The sequence below is a fragment of the Hyperolius riggenbachi genome, chromosome 5 (genome assembly GCF_040937935.1).
Source record: "Hyperolius riggenbachi isolate aHypRig1 chromosome 5, aHypRig1.pri, whole genome shotgun sequence".
Taxonomy (NCBI): domain Eukaryota; kingdom Metazoa; phylum Chordata; class Amphibia; order Anura; family Hyperoliidae; genus Hyperolius; species Hyperolius riggenbachi.
Window position 1 is genome coordinate 68,892,564 of NC_090650.1, and position 15,810 is coordinate 68,908,373.

The 15,810-nt window shown below is 46.6% G+C and overlaps 1 protein-coding gene across 2 annotated transcripts in view; it reads right to left on the reverse strand.

The window, feature by feature from the left end:
* Positions 1-973: 973 nt before the first annotated feature.
* DYNC2I1 (dynein 2 intermediate chain 1) overlaps positions 974-15,810 on the reverse strand; it is a 119,124-nt gene continuing 104,287 nt past the window's right edge. For both annotated transcript variants that reach the window (XM_068235842.1, XM_068235841.1), the window contains exons 19-22: positions 15,416-15,515; positions 14,606-14,737; positions 9,081-9,304; positions 974-3,095 (exon numbers count right to left, since the gene is read on the reverse strand). In XM_068235842.1, coding sequence (XP_068091943.1) covers positions 2,924-3,095; positions 9,081-9,304; positions 14,606-14,737; positions 15,416-15,515 — 628 coding nt within the window. In that variant the 3' untranslated portion in view covers positions 974-2,923. The remainder of the gene's footprint in view (positions 3,096-9,080; positions 9,305-14,605; positions 14,738-15,415; positions 15,516-15,810) is intronic.

Sequence of the window (15,810 nt, forward strand, 5' to 3'; positions counted from 1 at the left end):
AGCTCTACATGCATAAATTAAGTAGACATGTTCAACAGATAAAATAATTAATCTAATCTGAGGTTTGAGTGACAGGAGGCACAGGGGCAGGCATGGAGCCCATGGAGCTGTAGCGCCCATGGCATAAGCCATGCCTGCACCGCTCTAGAAACGCCTCTGGGTCCGCGCTACTTTGCAGGCGGGAGCTGTCTGCGCAGTAGCACAGACCCGATCAGGCTCGGCTATTTCCACTAGAGCCCCAGCGGGATGGTGCTAGTGCACAGGAAGGGCACTCTTCGGGAAGGCCCAGAGCTGGAACAGGGCTGCAGAGGAGAACAAGGGAACCTTATTGGCATCCGGAGGCTTCCCCCTTCTGAGTTAAGGATCTGATTTCATTCTTTTCACAAGCCACAGGTCTACTTTAAGTTTCCATTAAACTAAAAGACAAGTGCAATTCTGTGGAAGCGACATGAGCTGGTGGCCCAAGCCACAAACTCAGACAAAGATATCTCAGCATTCAGAGAGCGAGAACAAAGAGAAGACAGTGGATGACTGTAGCATCAATAAAAAAGCAAAAAGACACACAGTACAGCATGGAGAAGAAATATTAATATATTCAGCTTCTCAGAAGCTGAAGTCTTTCCAACCAATCAATGGCCGGGTGCTCATAACTATTATAGTGCATAAGTGCCAGTACAAAATGTATCATTCAGTATAAAAATACATATGAAAAATTGTACAATAATTTAACCATTACAACGTTCTACCGTATAGAAATATAGATCATTATGTACAAGTATGACATTTGTAGGTTATGACCTTTATTCAATTAACTTTTCTACCAGGAGATACAGTTTTCATCTTATCTAACAAATAACTTTTCAGCACCTAGCCATTTAAAGGATAACTTAGTGGTAATTATTTTTCAAAAAGAACGCCTAATGTGTGTTTGGGGAGTTGTGCGGATGCTCACCACAACTCCCGTGCCCCGGCGTCTTCCTCCGTTCTCCATTACTGATCCACATAATCTTCCTGGTCGGCGTCCTCCAAACCGGACATGCCGGGAATACGCAGTATGTCCGCTTGGGCGCTTTGTGAACGCACGTACGTAATATGGGGTCACCAGGGAGCCCAGTGTCAAGGCGCCCAAGCGGACATACAGCACATGCGCAGCGTAGTATGTCTGGATCGGAGGGCACCCACCACGCTCACCAGGAAGAAGATGATGTGTATCAGTACAGGAGAACAGAGGGAGACGCCGGGGCATGGAAGGTGCGGTAAGCATCCGCACAACTCCCCATACACACATTAAACATTCTTTGTGAAAAATAATTACCACTAAGTTATCCTTTAAAAAGTACTAAAGCGTAGGTAACAAAAAAAAGTACTATAGCATCAAATTTAGTTTTTAGTATGTTCATATAAACTAAGGGCTTTAATGGAGTTTTAAATGTGTGAAAACACTTCCTGTGAGAAAACTCCGGAGAGAAGTTAATTAAATAAAGGCATATATCTCTTCCATTGCCTCACATGTGCTGATCCTACAAGAGTTCTGGTTTGTTTAATTTAGTGTAACGTTATATCAGTCAATAAGATTACACTGGACCCTGTACTACATATTTGATGGTGTATTTTTTGTTGATTTAACCAATCAGATCTGCCATATATGTAGCCAGCATAATGTTGTTCACTCATGGACGATCTGATTACAGTGTCTGGCAAACTTGCCAACTATGTAACTTCAGCTAAATTTAATTTAAGTACACAATTTAAAGCGCAACCAAGTTAAATCTAGGGGAAAACAGCAAATACGTACCTAAGGAGAGAGAAGCCTCTGGATATTATAGAGGCTCCCCGTGCTGTCCTCCGCTGCTGCCTGGGACCGACGTCCTGCACAAAGTGACTGCGCACCTCTTCTTGCACGATGGTGGCTGCTTGCCCGCGCAGTAGCACATGCTGCTTGTGCAGGAGCGGCTCCAGGTCACTGCGCAGGTGTGGCCGTTCTTGTGCAGGCACATTGTGGCCATGCTCGCGCTTGTAGAGGAGTTTGGCTGGAACCCAAGCATCTCTCGTTGGAATCTTCTGGGGGTCCACAATCGGCAATATATGTATTGTGAGTTGTTACTTAAAGAGAACCTGAGGCGGAACAGTATAGTAAAGTAAACATACTTACCAGAAGCAGCGTTCCTCCCTGAGAAGATTGAGCTGCTTCTCAATGTCCCACGTCACTCCGTTTGTCCACCAGCAACTACTTTCACTTTTGTGAACTTTGGGGTCACAGCGCTGCACAGACAGCTCTCTGCTCTCCACCAAGAACAAAGAGCACAGAGAGGAGAAAAAGGGGCAGGAGAAAGGCAGTGGAGAGCCAGTAGGATGGCCTGAGGGGCGGGGAAGGGGCGTGATACAGGAGTGCCTCTCCTGCTAAGGACGTCCCTTCCCCTTTAGGATTCCCGACAAGCTCCTTGTTGCTGCAATCCAAAGAGGGCTTTGGGGTGCAGGGGAGAGGGAGAGCTGCGTGGAAGGGACACAGAAGCATTTCTTTTAGATGGGAACTTGCCTCTGTGTCCCATTTGTACCAATTGTATCCGCCTTGGGTACACTTTAAACAGATGATAGAAGAGTCCATAGCCATTCCTCATGAGGGATAACAGCGGGACAACAAACTGTACTGTAGAGCTAGTACCCAGGCTTAGGTAGAATACAATAAGGTATTATCACATGGCAAAATAGGATAATGTTTCAGAGACACTTTGACCCCTTTGCCAAGGCAAATTACAGCAGACAACCTTGTTGCTTTTTACCTAGGCCCGGGTGCTGATTCTAGTACTGCTTAATCAGACTCACAGATGTATGGCTAGAAGATTGTACAGACATTAGTTGAATCAGGCTGTCGCATGTGCGTCCAGCATTATATCTCTGGCATCAATGGCAATATTCTAAACTGCTACAGAACCTCCTGCAGTATTAACTGCAATTTCTCTAACTCATTTGGCTGTGTCTTGGACCATTTTTTCTTGATGTACTGGATCTCCACTTTCCCAGAAGCCTTTGCCAAGGCCAGCCCCATCAAATGATTGTTCTTCTCTGGCTCTCCAAAAACTGCCATGCTGAGTACTCTGAAACAGAAGAGAAAAATAGAAAATTGATTAACACGTCTAACTTCACTCACCGAAACAGCACAGAATGGCTCTCAATGTAGACAGCCTGAAATTTAGGTGTCCATTAATACATACAATCATTTTTATTTAAATCCTGAAATTGTTGTCCAAAAATACTGTACACAAGTTCTATGTGATGCTGTCTGACGCCCTTCTAAATTCAGCTGGTCAAAGGAACATTCATCTAGCTATACACTGCTCCTAGCAGAGAGACTTCTCAAAGAGATACTGTAACATACTGTATAGTAGAAGGCTGTAAATCATTCAGGATACACATGGTAATTTTCCTGAGTTTAGCATCAGAAACACTTTCTTTATCTATATATTACGATATATTGGTATTTAGCCCCACCCTCCCACTGAGGTTTGGCCTAGCAGGTCTATTATGTGAAATTCTTTCCCCCAGAGCATTCTGGGAGACTAGACATATTTTTTTACTGGCTTTAGAGCCCTCAGTAAATGACCGTTCTGCAGAGATCATTTGCCAGTACAGTACTAAAGATGCTGCCACTTGTGAATAATTTTAGAACATAAATCGGGTGGAGAAAAGATTTTTACAATGGGCAAACATTGACTGCATGCTTTAAAGAGAACCCGAGGTGGGATTTAATTATGTTACTGGGGCACAGAGGCTGGTTGTGCACACTAAGACCAGCCTCCGTTGCCCCATGGTGTGCCTCCAAGACCCCTCTGCGCGCCGCTATACCCCCGCAGTGCTGGCGACACGCAGCGTGTCGCCAGCACAATGTTTACCTAAGCGCTGTCTGTCAGCGCCGCTCCCCTGCCTCCTCTGTATCTGCGCTACTCGCCCGCATCCCTTCCCTCCCGCTGATTGGAGGGAAGTGACGCGGGCGGGTAGCGCCGATGCGGAGGAGGCGGGGGAGCGGCGCTGACTGACAGCTCATAGGTAAACATTGTGCTGGCGGCGCGCTGCGTGTCACCAGCGCTGCGGGGGGTATAGCGGCGCGCAGGGGGGACATGGAGGCACACCATGGGGCAACGGAGGCTGGTCTTACTGTGCACAACCAGCCTCTGTGCCCCAGTAACATAATTAAATCCCACTTTGGGTTCTCTTTAATTCAATTTCTTATTTTTTTTACAATATTAATTTATAATTATGTTAGTTTGATTACAGCTCCTCAAGTAGGGCAATGCCAAATGAAAATTCCACCTTTTTTTATAAAGTTGCCATAAATATAGATAGGTGTTGTAGAAGCATTTTAGTTATTTCACATTAAAATTATGTTTCTATTTCCGTCTGCAACTGGTGAACAAATTCCAAAACTCACAAAAAGCTCAAATGGAACCCACGGCAACAGTAGACAGTGTATTCTATTTGAAGCACTGTTGCCATGACACTGTCCAAACACCCATGTTGCTCTAAGAGTAATTAGCTGAGCAGGGCAGGAGTCCTGCACAAATACAGCAGAATTTACCATATCAATTCCCATATTTCTTTTTAAAGAGAACCTGTGATCATACAGCGGGTATAGGATAGAATCACACCCTTCAAAATATTCCCATTTTTTTCCTTTGGAATGTGAATAACACAATCACAAAAATAATTCTTCCCTTAGTTCAACTTCTAACAGCTAAGTTCAAGAAAAAATAAAAATAAAGAAAAAACATGAAGACTGAGATGGTTATAGGTTATCAACCCGTAGCAGTACTTTGTGGAATCTCACATTGCTTTACATACAGCCTTGAGTCTGTTGGAATATTTTTCTACCATCTTCGTGCATCTATATAGTGCAGTATTTGTCCAGTATTCTTTTCAGAACTGTACAAGTTCAAGCTCGGTGGACAACTGGCAAGTCATTCCATGGAATTTCAATTAGGTTTAAGTCTGGGCTCTGACTAGGCCACACAAGGACACTCACCCTTTTCTCCTGCAGCCACTGTGTAGTCAGTTTTGCTGTGCTTTGGATCACTGTCATGTTGCAAGATGAACATTCATCCCATTAACAATTTTCTGGCAGAGGGCAGCAGATTTTCCTCAATAAGTTTAAGGTAAGTTGCTCCATACATTTTTGCTTCTATCTTGAAATATGCCCAGTTCCTGCTACAGAGACACATCCCTACAACAGAATGCTACCGCCTCCATTCTTTACTGTATGTATGGCGTTTTTTGCATAGCGAACTATATTGGCTTTCCGACAGATATGCTGTTTGGTATTGAGGCCAAATTGCATGATCGTGGTATCATCTGACCATAGCACTTTTTCCCTTTGGCCTCAGAATCTTCAAGGTGTCTTCAAGTGTAAGCTTAATTGAAGAGAACCAGAGGTGGGTTTGTGAAATCATATTAGGACACAGAGGCATGTTCTGTATACAATGACCAGCCTCTGTGTCCTTTCATTGTGCGTCCAGCCCTCCCTCCCCCCCGGCACTGCAGTCCCCCTTTAAAAAAGCGCCAGGCTACTGATGCGCAGATTGTCGCTAGCCTGCTATTTACCTCTGCTTGTCAGTCACCGCCGCTCCCCCGCCTCTGTGTCCATTCCCTCCCCACGTCTGTAAGCTGCCTCCAATCGGCTTACAAAGGCGGGGAGGGAAGCCAGGGGGGCTGGACGAACAATGAAAGGACTGAGGCTGGTCATTGTATACAGAACATGCCTCTGTGTCCTAATATGATTTCACAAACCCACCTCGGGTTCTCTAGAATTGAGACTTAATGCTTTTTTCCTGCAGCCGTCCCATACAAGCTTCATTTGTGGGGCACGTTAGATATTGTTGTCATATTCACAGCTTGAATGTTGCCATAGGCCTCTTGGTAGCCTCTCCAACCAATTTCCTCTTCTCTTTTCCATCTAGTTTGGAGTTAGCCTCCAACACTTTCCCCTTTTAATTATAAACTTTATTGTGCTTTTAAGGATTGCTAAAGCTATTTACAATTCATTTGCCATCCTGACTTATTTATGCCAGTATTCTACGTTATCCCTGAGATACTTTGACTGTGCCTATCCACCATAGTTGATTATTTGCTTTCAGTTGCACTACCAAAAACTGAATGCTCCAGGAACAGCATCAAATAAATCCTAGTATATCTTTCACTTGACTGTAATAAAATGTGGTGATAAAACATAGCTGGAAAACAGGCTGAAAAACAACAAAATATCAATATTTTGAAGATGGTCATTCTTTTTTCTGTCTGCTGTAGGTAGCATTGTAACAGATATTTTGCAAAAAGTTTAAACTTTATTTATCCTGAGAACGTAAGTGATCTAGCAAACCTGGACATTATTTCTTAAAAAATATCATCTATTTGGTGGCAAATGTTTCCAACCCTTACCTGAGTCCCATCAGACCATAATGAAGTTTCTCTGAAAGGTTAGTGAATTTCTATTGGAATGATGTTGGAATGATTAAAATCAAGGGCACACAACTGCAGTATTTTTTTTAACCACTTGCCGACCAGTGGATTTCGGTCTGATCTGTGCTGCGTAGGCTCTTGAGCCCGCAGCACAGATCAGGTTTTAGCCAGGGCGATCAGACTTACCCCCTTTTTTCCCCACTAGGGGGATGTCCTGCTGGGGGGGTCTGATCGCCGCTGGCTCTCTGCGCTTTGCGGGGGGGCTCTTCAAAGCCCCCCTCCGCAGCGTTTTCGGCGCTCCGTCCCCCTCCCTCCCTCTCTGAGCTGCGCAGGACGGATATCCGTCCTGCGCATTGTAGGATAGGCTTCAGCCTATCAAATGACGGCGATCCCCGGCCAATCAGAGGCCAGGGATCGCCGATCTGCCTTACGGCGCTGCTGCGCAGCAGCGCCGTATGATGTTAACAGCGGGGATTTCTTCCCTGCGTGTTTACATTTTGCCGGCGAGCCGCGATCGGCGGCTCTCCGGCTGTTCACGGAGACAGCCTCCGTGAACGGACATGGAAAGGCCGTTTCCATGGAAACCCGCAGACGACCAGTTTACGCCAATCGGCGTTAGCTGGTCGTCAAGAGGTTAAATGTGACTGTATTATTTAAAAAAAAAAAAAAAGTTTTGCCGCGAGTGCTTGACAGAACTGCAAAAGCACAAACACCAGTTCCCCAAACTTTCAGCAAACCCCGCTACATTCTGAAATGACCTACTTCAGTGTTGAAAAGTTCTATCATCTAACAGCTGACACTCAATACCCAGGCAAGATTTGCAGAATCACTTATGTAGTCCATTTTTACTCAGCTCAGAAGAGCCTTTCTGTTCTACAGCTTGCTGCATGAAAATCTGAAAGCCATCAAGCAAAGTAGACTTCTGTCCCATTTACTTCAGTGTTACAGCTGGCATAACATGAAAGACTTTCTTGTTAAAAATCAAAACATGCTCTGAAATTTCAATATGTAACATGGCTTTAAGTGAAATAATTGTGTGCAAAATAAAGTTTTAAAGAGGCTCCGTAATAAAAAAAAGTCCCCTGGGGGGTACTCACCTTGGGAGGGGGAAGCCTCATGGTCCCAATGAGGCTTCCCCCTCCCCTGTAGCTGCAGGCAATCCAGCGCTGGCTCCCTCAAAGTCTCCGGCAATCCTCCCTCGACAAGCCTGACAAGGCTTGATATATTTACCTTCCCTGGCTCCAGTGGGGGCGCTGTTGCGGCTCTCAGCACGGAGATAGGCGGAAATAGCCGACCTCTGTCGGGTCCGCTCTACTACACAGGCGCAGGAGACTTGCACCTGCGCAGTTGAGCGAACCGACAGCGATCAGCTATTTCCGCCTATCTCCGAGCGAAGAGCCGATACTGCGCCTGTGCTGGAGCCTGGATAGTAAATATTTACATCCCTGCTATTCGGAGGGGCACAGCGAGACCACCGTGGGACACAGGAGGATGGGGGAAGCCTTGATAGGATCCAGAGCATTCCCCCAATCGAGGTGAGTACCCCCCTGGGGAACTTTTTTTAGTTACAGGTTTTCTTTAACTTAAAAAGAGTCTAAAGCCTTTCAAAATACCTCTTTTTATGCTGCAGGCTTCTTCCCTATTATAACTCAAGCTGATTCACTGCAGAGACGTAGCAGAACAAGGTCTTAATCCCTCTGAAATAGCCAGAGGGAGATTTGGGGCTCCTTCCGGGTACAGGAAGAGCTTTGGGCAGTAGCTCTACCTCTATTCGTGTCAATCTGCGCTGATTGCCGCCTCTCCCTGTCCCTCCCAGTCTTCTTTCACAGAGAGTGGCGGGGAGAGGCGGAGATCAGCGCAGATTGACTGTACTGGAGGCAGAGCTACAGCGCAAAGCTCTGCTTTCCCCGGGCAGCAAAATCCACCACCTGGAAAGTCGTGGAATTTTGCCCCCGGGATTTGGGGGGTATAAAGCCCTCGTTCTGCTGCGTCCCCGCAGCGAATCAGCTTGGGTTATTTTGATGAAGAAGCCTGCAGCATAAAAAGAGATATTTTGAAAGGCTTCAGTCTCTCTTATAGAAAACCTGAAGCGAAAATATTTTTATTTTCAGTTGCATAGCTTTTTTTATACAACATTGCATCATTCTGTCATATTTGCAGTTTTCAAACCACACTCTGTATTTTAAACTATTGAACAGAGCAGGGCTAATAATCCATTGAACTTTCCTGCAGTAAAACTGTATCTCAACCTGTCTCTCACTGTTCCTTGGATGTATAAGTGCTTCAGAAAATAGGACTGTCCTCGACCCAAAATCACATGACAGGGATCCTAGAGCTCTAGCTGACAGTTTAGAAGTTGCGAGGGAGATGCAAGCCGGAGCAGGGAGAGGTAGCTATGCTTTCACCGGCATGCTCCAATGTGTGGAGCTAGGGTGACACAACTGACCAAACCATCAGTAGACTAGTCTAAACTGCTTAGTGAATTGAGGCCATTTGCGGGTTGGCTTATCAGCATGTCACAGCATTCTGCCTATTTTTTAGGTCAAGGGCGCTTATCCACATGGCGGCTTATCTTTAGGTATATACAGTAAATATAGTTAAGCAGTTACAGTTTATTTTTCGTATGTACTTACAGGTCAGATGTTATGGATTCTTGGGCTACTGGCTGTAGGTCATTCTGTAATAAATCCCATACATAGATGGATGATGCAGCATCCAGGACAAAGAACATGGTGGGTCTGGTCAGTGACCATTGCAGCGCAGTAATAGCTTGTCCACTGGTGGTGTCATTCCACTGCATCACCGGATACTCAGCACTTATGCTGTGCAATCGTATAGAGCCGTCTGAGCATCCTGCCTGAATGCACAACAAAAAGTAACATTTACTATACAATACAGCGGATGGATGGACTGTCACTGTGCTAATACAGTCATATCTAAACAATATAAAAAGATAAGATGAAATAAAAACAATAACTTAGAAAGCAAACATCACTTCCCCCCAAATATTATGTGTACTTTCCCTTCTCTAAGTTGGGACATACATGGATAGAACATATACTGATCACCGCGCAAGACAATACAGTGGAATCCCTTTATAGCAGGGGTGCCAAACTCAATTACAAAGTGGGCCGAAATTGAGCTCTGGGACCAAGTCGCGGGCCTACCTCAATGTCAATGTCTAGTGGCCACCTCCCTCCCTTATAAAGTTCCCTGGTGTCTAATAACCCCCCCCCCCCATACAGTTTTCTGAAGTTTAGTGGTACTTCCTCCCCTATACAGTTTCCTGGTGTCTAGTGGCAACCTCCTTCCCCTATACAGTTTCCTGGTGTCTAATGGCCCCCTCCTTCCCCTATACAGTTTCCTGGTGGCTAGTGGTCCTTTCTCCCCTTTACAGTTTCCTGGTGTCTAGTGGTCCTTTCTCCCCTTTACAGTTTCCTGGTGTCTAGTGGCCCCCTCCATCCCCTATAGAGTTTCCTAGTGTCTAGTACCCCCCCTCCTTCCCCTATACAATTTCCTGGTGTCTAGTGCCCCCCCCCCTTCCCCTATACAGTTTCCTAGTGTCTAGTACCCCCCCTCCTTCCCCAATACAGTTTCCTGGTGTCTAATGGCCCCCTCCTTCCCCTATACAGTTTCCTGGTGGTCTAGTGGCCCCCTCTTTCCCCTATACAATTTCCTGGTGCTAGTGGCCCCCCTTCCCCTATACAGTTTCCTGGTGTCTAGTGGCCCCCTCCTTCCCCTATACAGTTCCCTGGTGTCTAGTGGCCTCCTCCTTTCCTTATACAGTTTCTTGGTGTTTAGTGGCCCCATTCCTTCTCCTTTACAGTTTCCAGGTAGCTAGTGCTTTCCTCCTCCCCATATGGCTTGCCTAGTGATATAGGGCTTCCATCCAATATAGTTTCCTTGGAGGTCTAGCGTGGGCCAAACATAATCAAAAGTGGAAAAACCACCGGAGAGCCAAATCTGATAGTTATGACTGCCATATATGGCCCATGGGCCGGAGTTTGACATGTATGGTTTATAGTAAACTTCAAGGGATCTAGCCAAGTAGTACTATATCAGAAGTTTACTATAATAGAATTCATCATACATTATATATTTACTGTATGTAGACCTGGGAACAGTTTACTATAGCCAGAGGTTTACTATATCGGATTTTACTATAAATAGATTCTACTGTAGATGTAGAAAAAAAGTCCTTTTATTACCACTTTGTTAACGAGCAGACTACAGTTTGTGCAGGCTTAGAGCTTGATGTTTTGCATTGCAGATGTAGGTGGCTGTGCGTTATACAAACAGCTCTGTGTTGCACTTAAAATGTGTACAGCAGTGCCATGTGACAGCTACGCAGAGCATTAGTGTGCCCATCACACAGTGCAGTCTCTCCACTGTCTGATGTACTTGCGTATCGCACACCTACAGTATACAATCAGCAACGCAATGCATCAGTGTGTCCAGGCCCTTAAAGCTGAACTAACGCCATGGAGCAAAGAAGAAAACAAAAGCAGGGCTGTTTCTTGGGCAGTGAGGACAGGGTGACCGCCCTGCGTGCAGAATGGCAAGTAGAAGAAGGGGGGCGCAGGAAAAAGGACATAACGGCTAGGGAGCTGGTGATGCGTGGTGCAGCCAAATGAAAGAAGAAAGATTACCAGCGCGATCACCTTCCTTGACACCTCCTGGGCTGCCTGCCTCCGACATCGTCATTATCACGTCACCACCGCGTGATGACACCTGATGTCCTGTAGCGGTACTGCAGGCTGTCAGTGCACGGCACCCATGGAGGAGTCGGCTTTCCGGGCTCTCTTTGCCTGTGTATCTTCCTGGTCCCTGCTTCCTCCTGGATGAGCATTTGGTCACTAGTAAGTAGGCAGATCTACTTGTGACCTGTGGCTGTGTGACTGTCCCTAAAGAGTAAGGGTTCGCAAGTCCACGGGGGTGGGGGGCGCAATTCTTCCACCCTTGCCCTGGGTGAAATTTATCCTAGAAACTGCCCTGAACAAAAGTAGTTTAATAAATATGAATTTTCTTGGAATTATGTACCGTATAACCTGAACTATAAATCAACAAATTTAGGTCTAACTTGCTAAAGGAAACTATAGGGGTTGTCTTATGGACGAGTCAATCCTATATTTCTGGCTTAAGGCCTCTCTTTCCCCATGTGAGGATGCAGGGAGCATATATACTTTATTAAGTATCAGGTCCTCCCCTCCTATTCCCTGCCAGCAATCAGTGTGCATTAGTGTCGCTCCATAGGCTCCCAAAGTCATGTGACATGCATCAGGAGCTGGAGGGATGCTGTTGCAAGCTGGCCAGCCACATTGATGAGACAACTGGTGGATTACATATATGTGTAACACTACAGCTGCTCTGCATAATTGAAAGGGGGGAGAGAGGTGGACCCCCTTAGCTAAAATATGTAATGACAACACTTATTCGAAGGAGGTTGCAGATACTGGACGCACTAATTTCTAAGGAGGGGGGACAGATACCGGCCACACTGCTTACTAAGGTGTGTGAGGGGGGAAAGATACTGACCATACTGCTTACTAAGGTGTGTGTGTGTCTGTGTGGGGGGGGGGACATATACTGGTCCCACTGCTTACTAAAGTGTGTGTGGGGGACAGATAGTGGCCACACTGCTTACTAAGGTGTGTGAGGGGGAACAGATACTGGCCACACTGCTTACTAAGGTGTGTGTGAGGGGGGGGGGGGGCAGAAACTGGCCACACTGCTTACTAAGGTGTGTGGGGTGGGACAGATACCGTCCACACTGCTTACTAAGGTGTGTGAGGGGGGAAAGATACTGACCATACTGCTTACTAAGGTGTGTGTGTGTCTGTGTGGGGGGGGGGACATATACTGGTCCCACTGCTTACTAAAGTGTGTGTGGGGGACAGATAGTGGCCACACTGCTTACTAAGGTGTGTGGGGTGGGACAGATACCGTCCACACTGCTTACTAAGGTGTGTGAGGGGGGAAAGATACTGACCATACTGCTTACTAAGGTGTGTGTGTGTGTGGGGGGGGGGGGGGGGGGACAGATAGTGGCCACACTGCTTACTAAGGTGTGTGTGGGGAGGACAGATACTGGCCACACTGCTTACTAAGGTGTGTGTGGGGGGGACAGATACTGGCCACACTGCTTACTAAGGTGTGTGTGAGGGGGACAGATACTGGCCACACTGCTTACTAAGGTGTGTGTGGGGGGGACAGATACTGGCCACACTGCTTACTAAGGTGTGTGTGGGGGGGACAGATACTGGCCACACTGCTTACTAAGGTGTGTGGGGGGGACAGATACCGTCCACACTGCTTACTAGGGTGTGTGTGGTGGGACAGATACCGTCCACACTGCTTACTAAGGTGTGTATGGGGGGGGGGACAGATACCGGCCATACTGCTTACTAAGGTGTGGGGGGGGGGGACAGATACCGGCCACACTGCTTACTAAGGTGTGTGTGGGGGGGACAGATACTGGCCACACTGCTTACTAAGGTGTGTGTGGGGGGACAGATACCGGCCACACTGCTTACTAAGGTGTGTGTGGGGGGGACCGATACCGGCCACACTGCTTACTAAGGTGTGTGTGGGGGGGACCGATACCGGCCACACTGCTTACTAAGGTGTGTGTGGGGGGAACAGATACTGGCCACACTGCTTACTAAGGTGTGTGTGGGGGGGGACAGATACCGGCCACACTGCTTACTAAGGTGTGTGGGGGGGGGACAGATACTGGCCACACTGCTTACTAAGGTGTGTGTGGGGGGGGACAGATACCGGCCACACTGCTTACTAAGGTGTGTGTGGGGGGGACAGATACTGGCCACACTGCTTACTAAGGTGTGTATGGGGGGGGGGGACAGATACCGGCCACACTGCTTACTAAGGTGTGTGGGGGGGGACAGATACCGGCCACACTGCTTACTAAGGTGTGTATGGGGGGGGAGACAGATACCGGCCACACTGCTTACTAAGGTGTGTGGGGGGACAGATACTGGCCACACTGCTTACTAAGGTGTGTGGGGGGACAGATACTGGCCACACTGCTTACTAAGGTGTGTGTGTGGGGGACAGATACTGGCCACACTGCTTACTAAGGTGTGTGTGAGGGGGACAGATACTGGCCACACTGCTTACTGAGGTGTATGTGGGGGGACAGATACTGGCCACGCTGCTTACTAAGGTGTGTGTGAGGGGGACAGATACTGGCCACACTGCTTACTGAGGTGTATGTGGGGGGACAGATACTGGCCACGCTGCTTACTAAGGTGTGTGTGGGGGGGACAGATACTGGCCACACTGCTTACTAAGGTGTGTGGGGGGGGGACAGATACTGGCCACACTGCTTACTAAGGTGTGTGTGAGGGGGACAGATACTGGCCACACTGCTTACTAAGGTGTGTGTGGGGGGGACAGATACTGGCCACACTGCTTACTAAGGTGTGTGTGAGAGGGACAGATACCGGCCACACTCCTTACTAAGGTGTGTGGGGGGCACAGATACTGGCCACACTGCTTACTAAGGTGGTGGAGGTGGAGTGGGTGGATAATTGTTGCACTTGGGGACCAGGAGTTGTTGGGGACCAGGAGTGTTTATTCCAGCTTAAGAGGGGCAAGTATTGGAGCTGACTAAAGCTGGCCACTAACGGTCCAATTTTTTTAGCGAAAAATCGTTTGAGCGATCAGAAATTCTGATCGGATTGGTTGTAAATAATCTCCATTGGTGGACACAATCGATTATGAACGAGTGAAAACAATGTCGCCCGAATTAATTTTCGTCGAACGAAAATTTGGATTTTCTTGGTGGTCGTGATAGACAGGAAGCAATGATTGGTTAGTTGATGGTGTAGTGAACGATTTTTCATCCGATCAGAAGTTCTGATCGCTCGAACGATTTTTCGCTAGAAATTGGACAGTTAGTGGCCACCTTTGTACATGAAATCAACTGATAGCTGAGGACATACAGTACCTCACAGCTTGTCCTACCATTTGTCCTTTAGCACATAACCCCGATTCATACAGTCAGTTTGCCATTTGTCATTGCAATAGGAATGCACCCTTATATTTTGTAGTAAAATGTCCTTGAGTTCACTTACACTTTAAAAGAGACTCATTTTTACTTTTATTCCTGCAATATTATTTAAAATTAAAATATTACCAAAAATGCTGGGACGCCAAACGGTGAGAAGTCAGTTGCTGTGACTTTTGATGGTCTCAACTTGCTGTTCAGTGATGTATATTGAATAGGTGGCTCTACTACTCCATACCTTGTTCCATGACTTACAATGCCCTGTTGAGGAAAGTAATCATGGAATAATTAATTTCAGATAAAAAAAAAAAATAATGCACTACTCCGATCTATTGCATACCCTACTCCAGAAATAAAACTGGTGGTGATGACGGCAGTTTAACCTCATTAGCGGTAACCCCGAGTCAGGCTCGGGGTGGAAAAAATAAGCCAGGAGAGGTAATGCAGAGCTGGACTCGGCGTAGCCGCCGGGAGGTAAAGGGACACAGTGCAGAGTGCGCAGCGTTTCAACTCACCTCCCCCCGGATCAAGACGCTGGCAGCCATTCTCCTTCCTGTTCTCAGAGGCTCTGAATTCTTTTGGGTGTGATCACTATTTGTCGTCATGACGGCAGACGGAAATCTCACTATAGGGGTACAGCGCCACCCGGAGGTCAGAGGGAGAATTATAGCGCTGGATCCCAGGGAGGTAAGTGCAAGGGCTGCCGCAGATCTCACTGTGGTATAATTCTTTTCTGCGTTTAGGGTTTAAAAGCGTGCAAAAACAAAAAAAAGGAATCGCTTTTAGATGCTAAAATCCAGAAATAATCATACCACCAGGGAGGATAACACCTGCCTTCTAAACCATACCTGCAAACTCAAATCATAAACACTAGAATGTAATGTCACATGCCAGTCATCAGTGGTTCATTATGATTGGTGAAATAAAACATGTGCTTACAAGATCTGTTCCAATGATGAAGTGATTGGAGTCCTGTGGAAGGAACTTAATATTCAATGTTTCAGGGGTTCCCAGAGTGAGGATATCTTTGTGGAAAAATCTACAAATGACAATAGAAGAAAGAAAATCTTAGATTGTGTGACACGCAAAAGAAACAAAGCGTATTAAACAATACAATGCAAAAAATAAAGTAGAGACTATATTTGCATATCTACTATACTTCAAATTACTCACTATGGACTTGTTGGGCAGCACGGTGACATAGTAGATTGCACACTTGCCTTGCAGTGCTGGGTCCCCGATTCGAATCCCAGCCAAGGGGCCACTATCCGCAGGAAGTTTGTATGCTCTCCCCATGTCACTGGGTTTTCTCCCACATCCCAAAAACATACAGA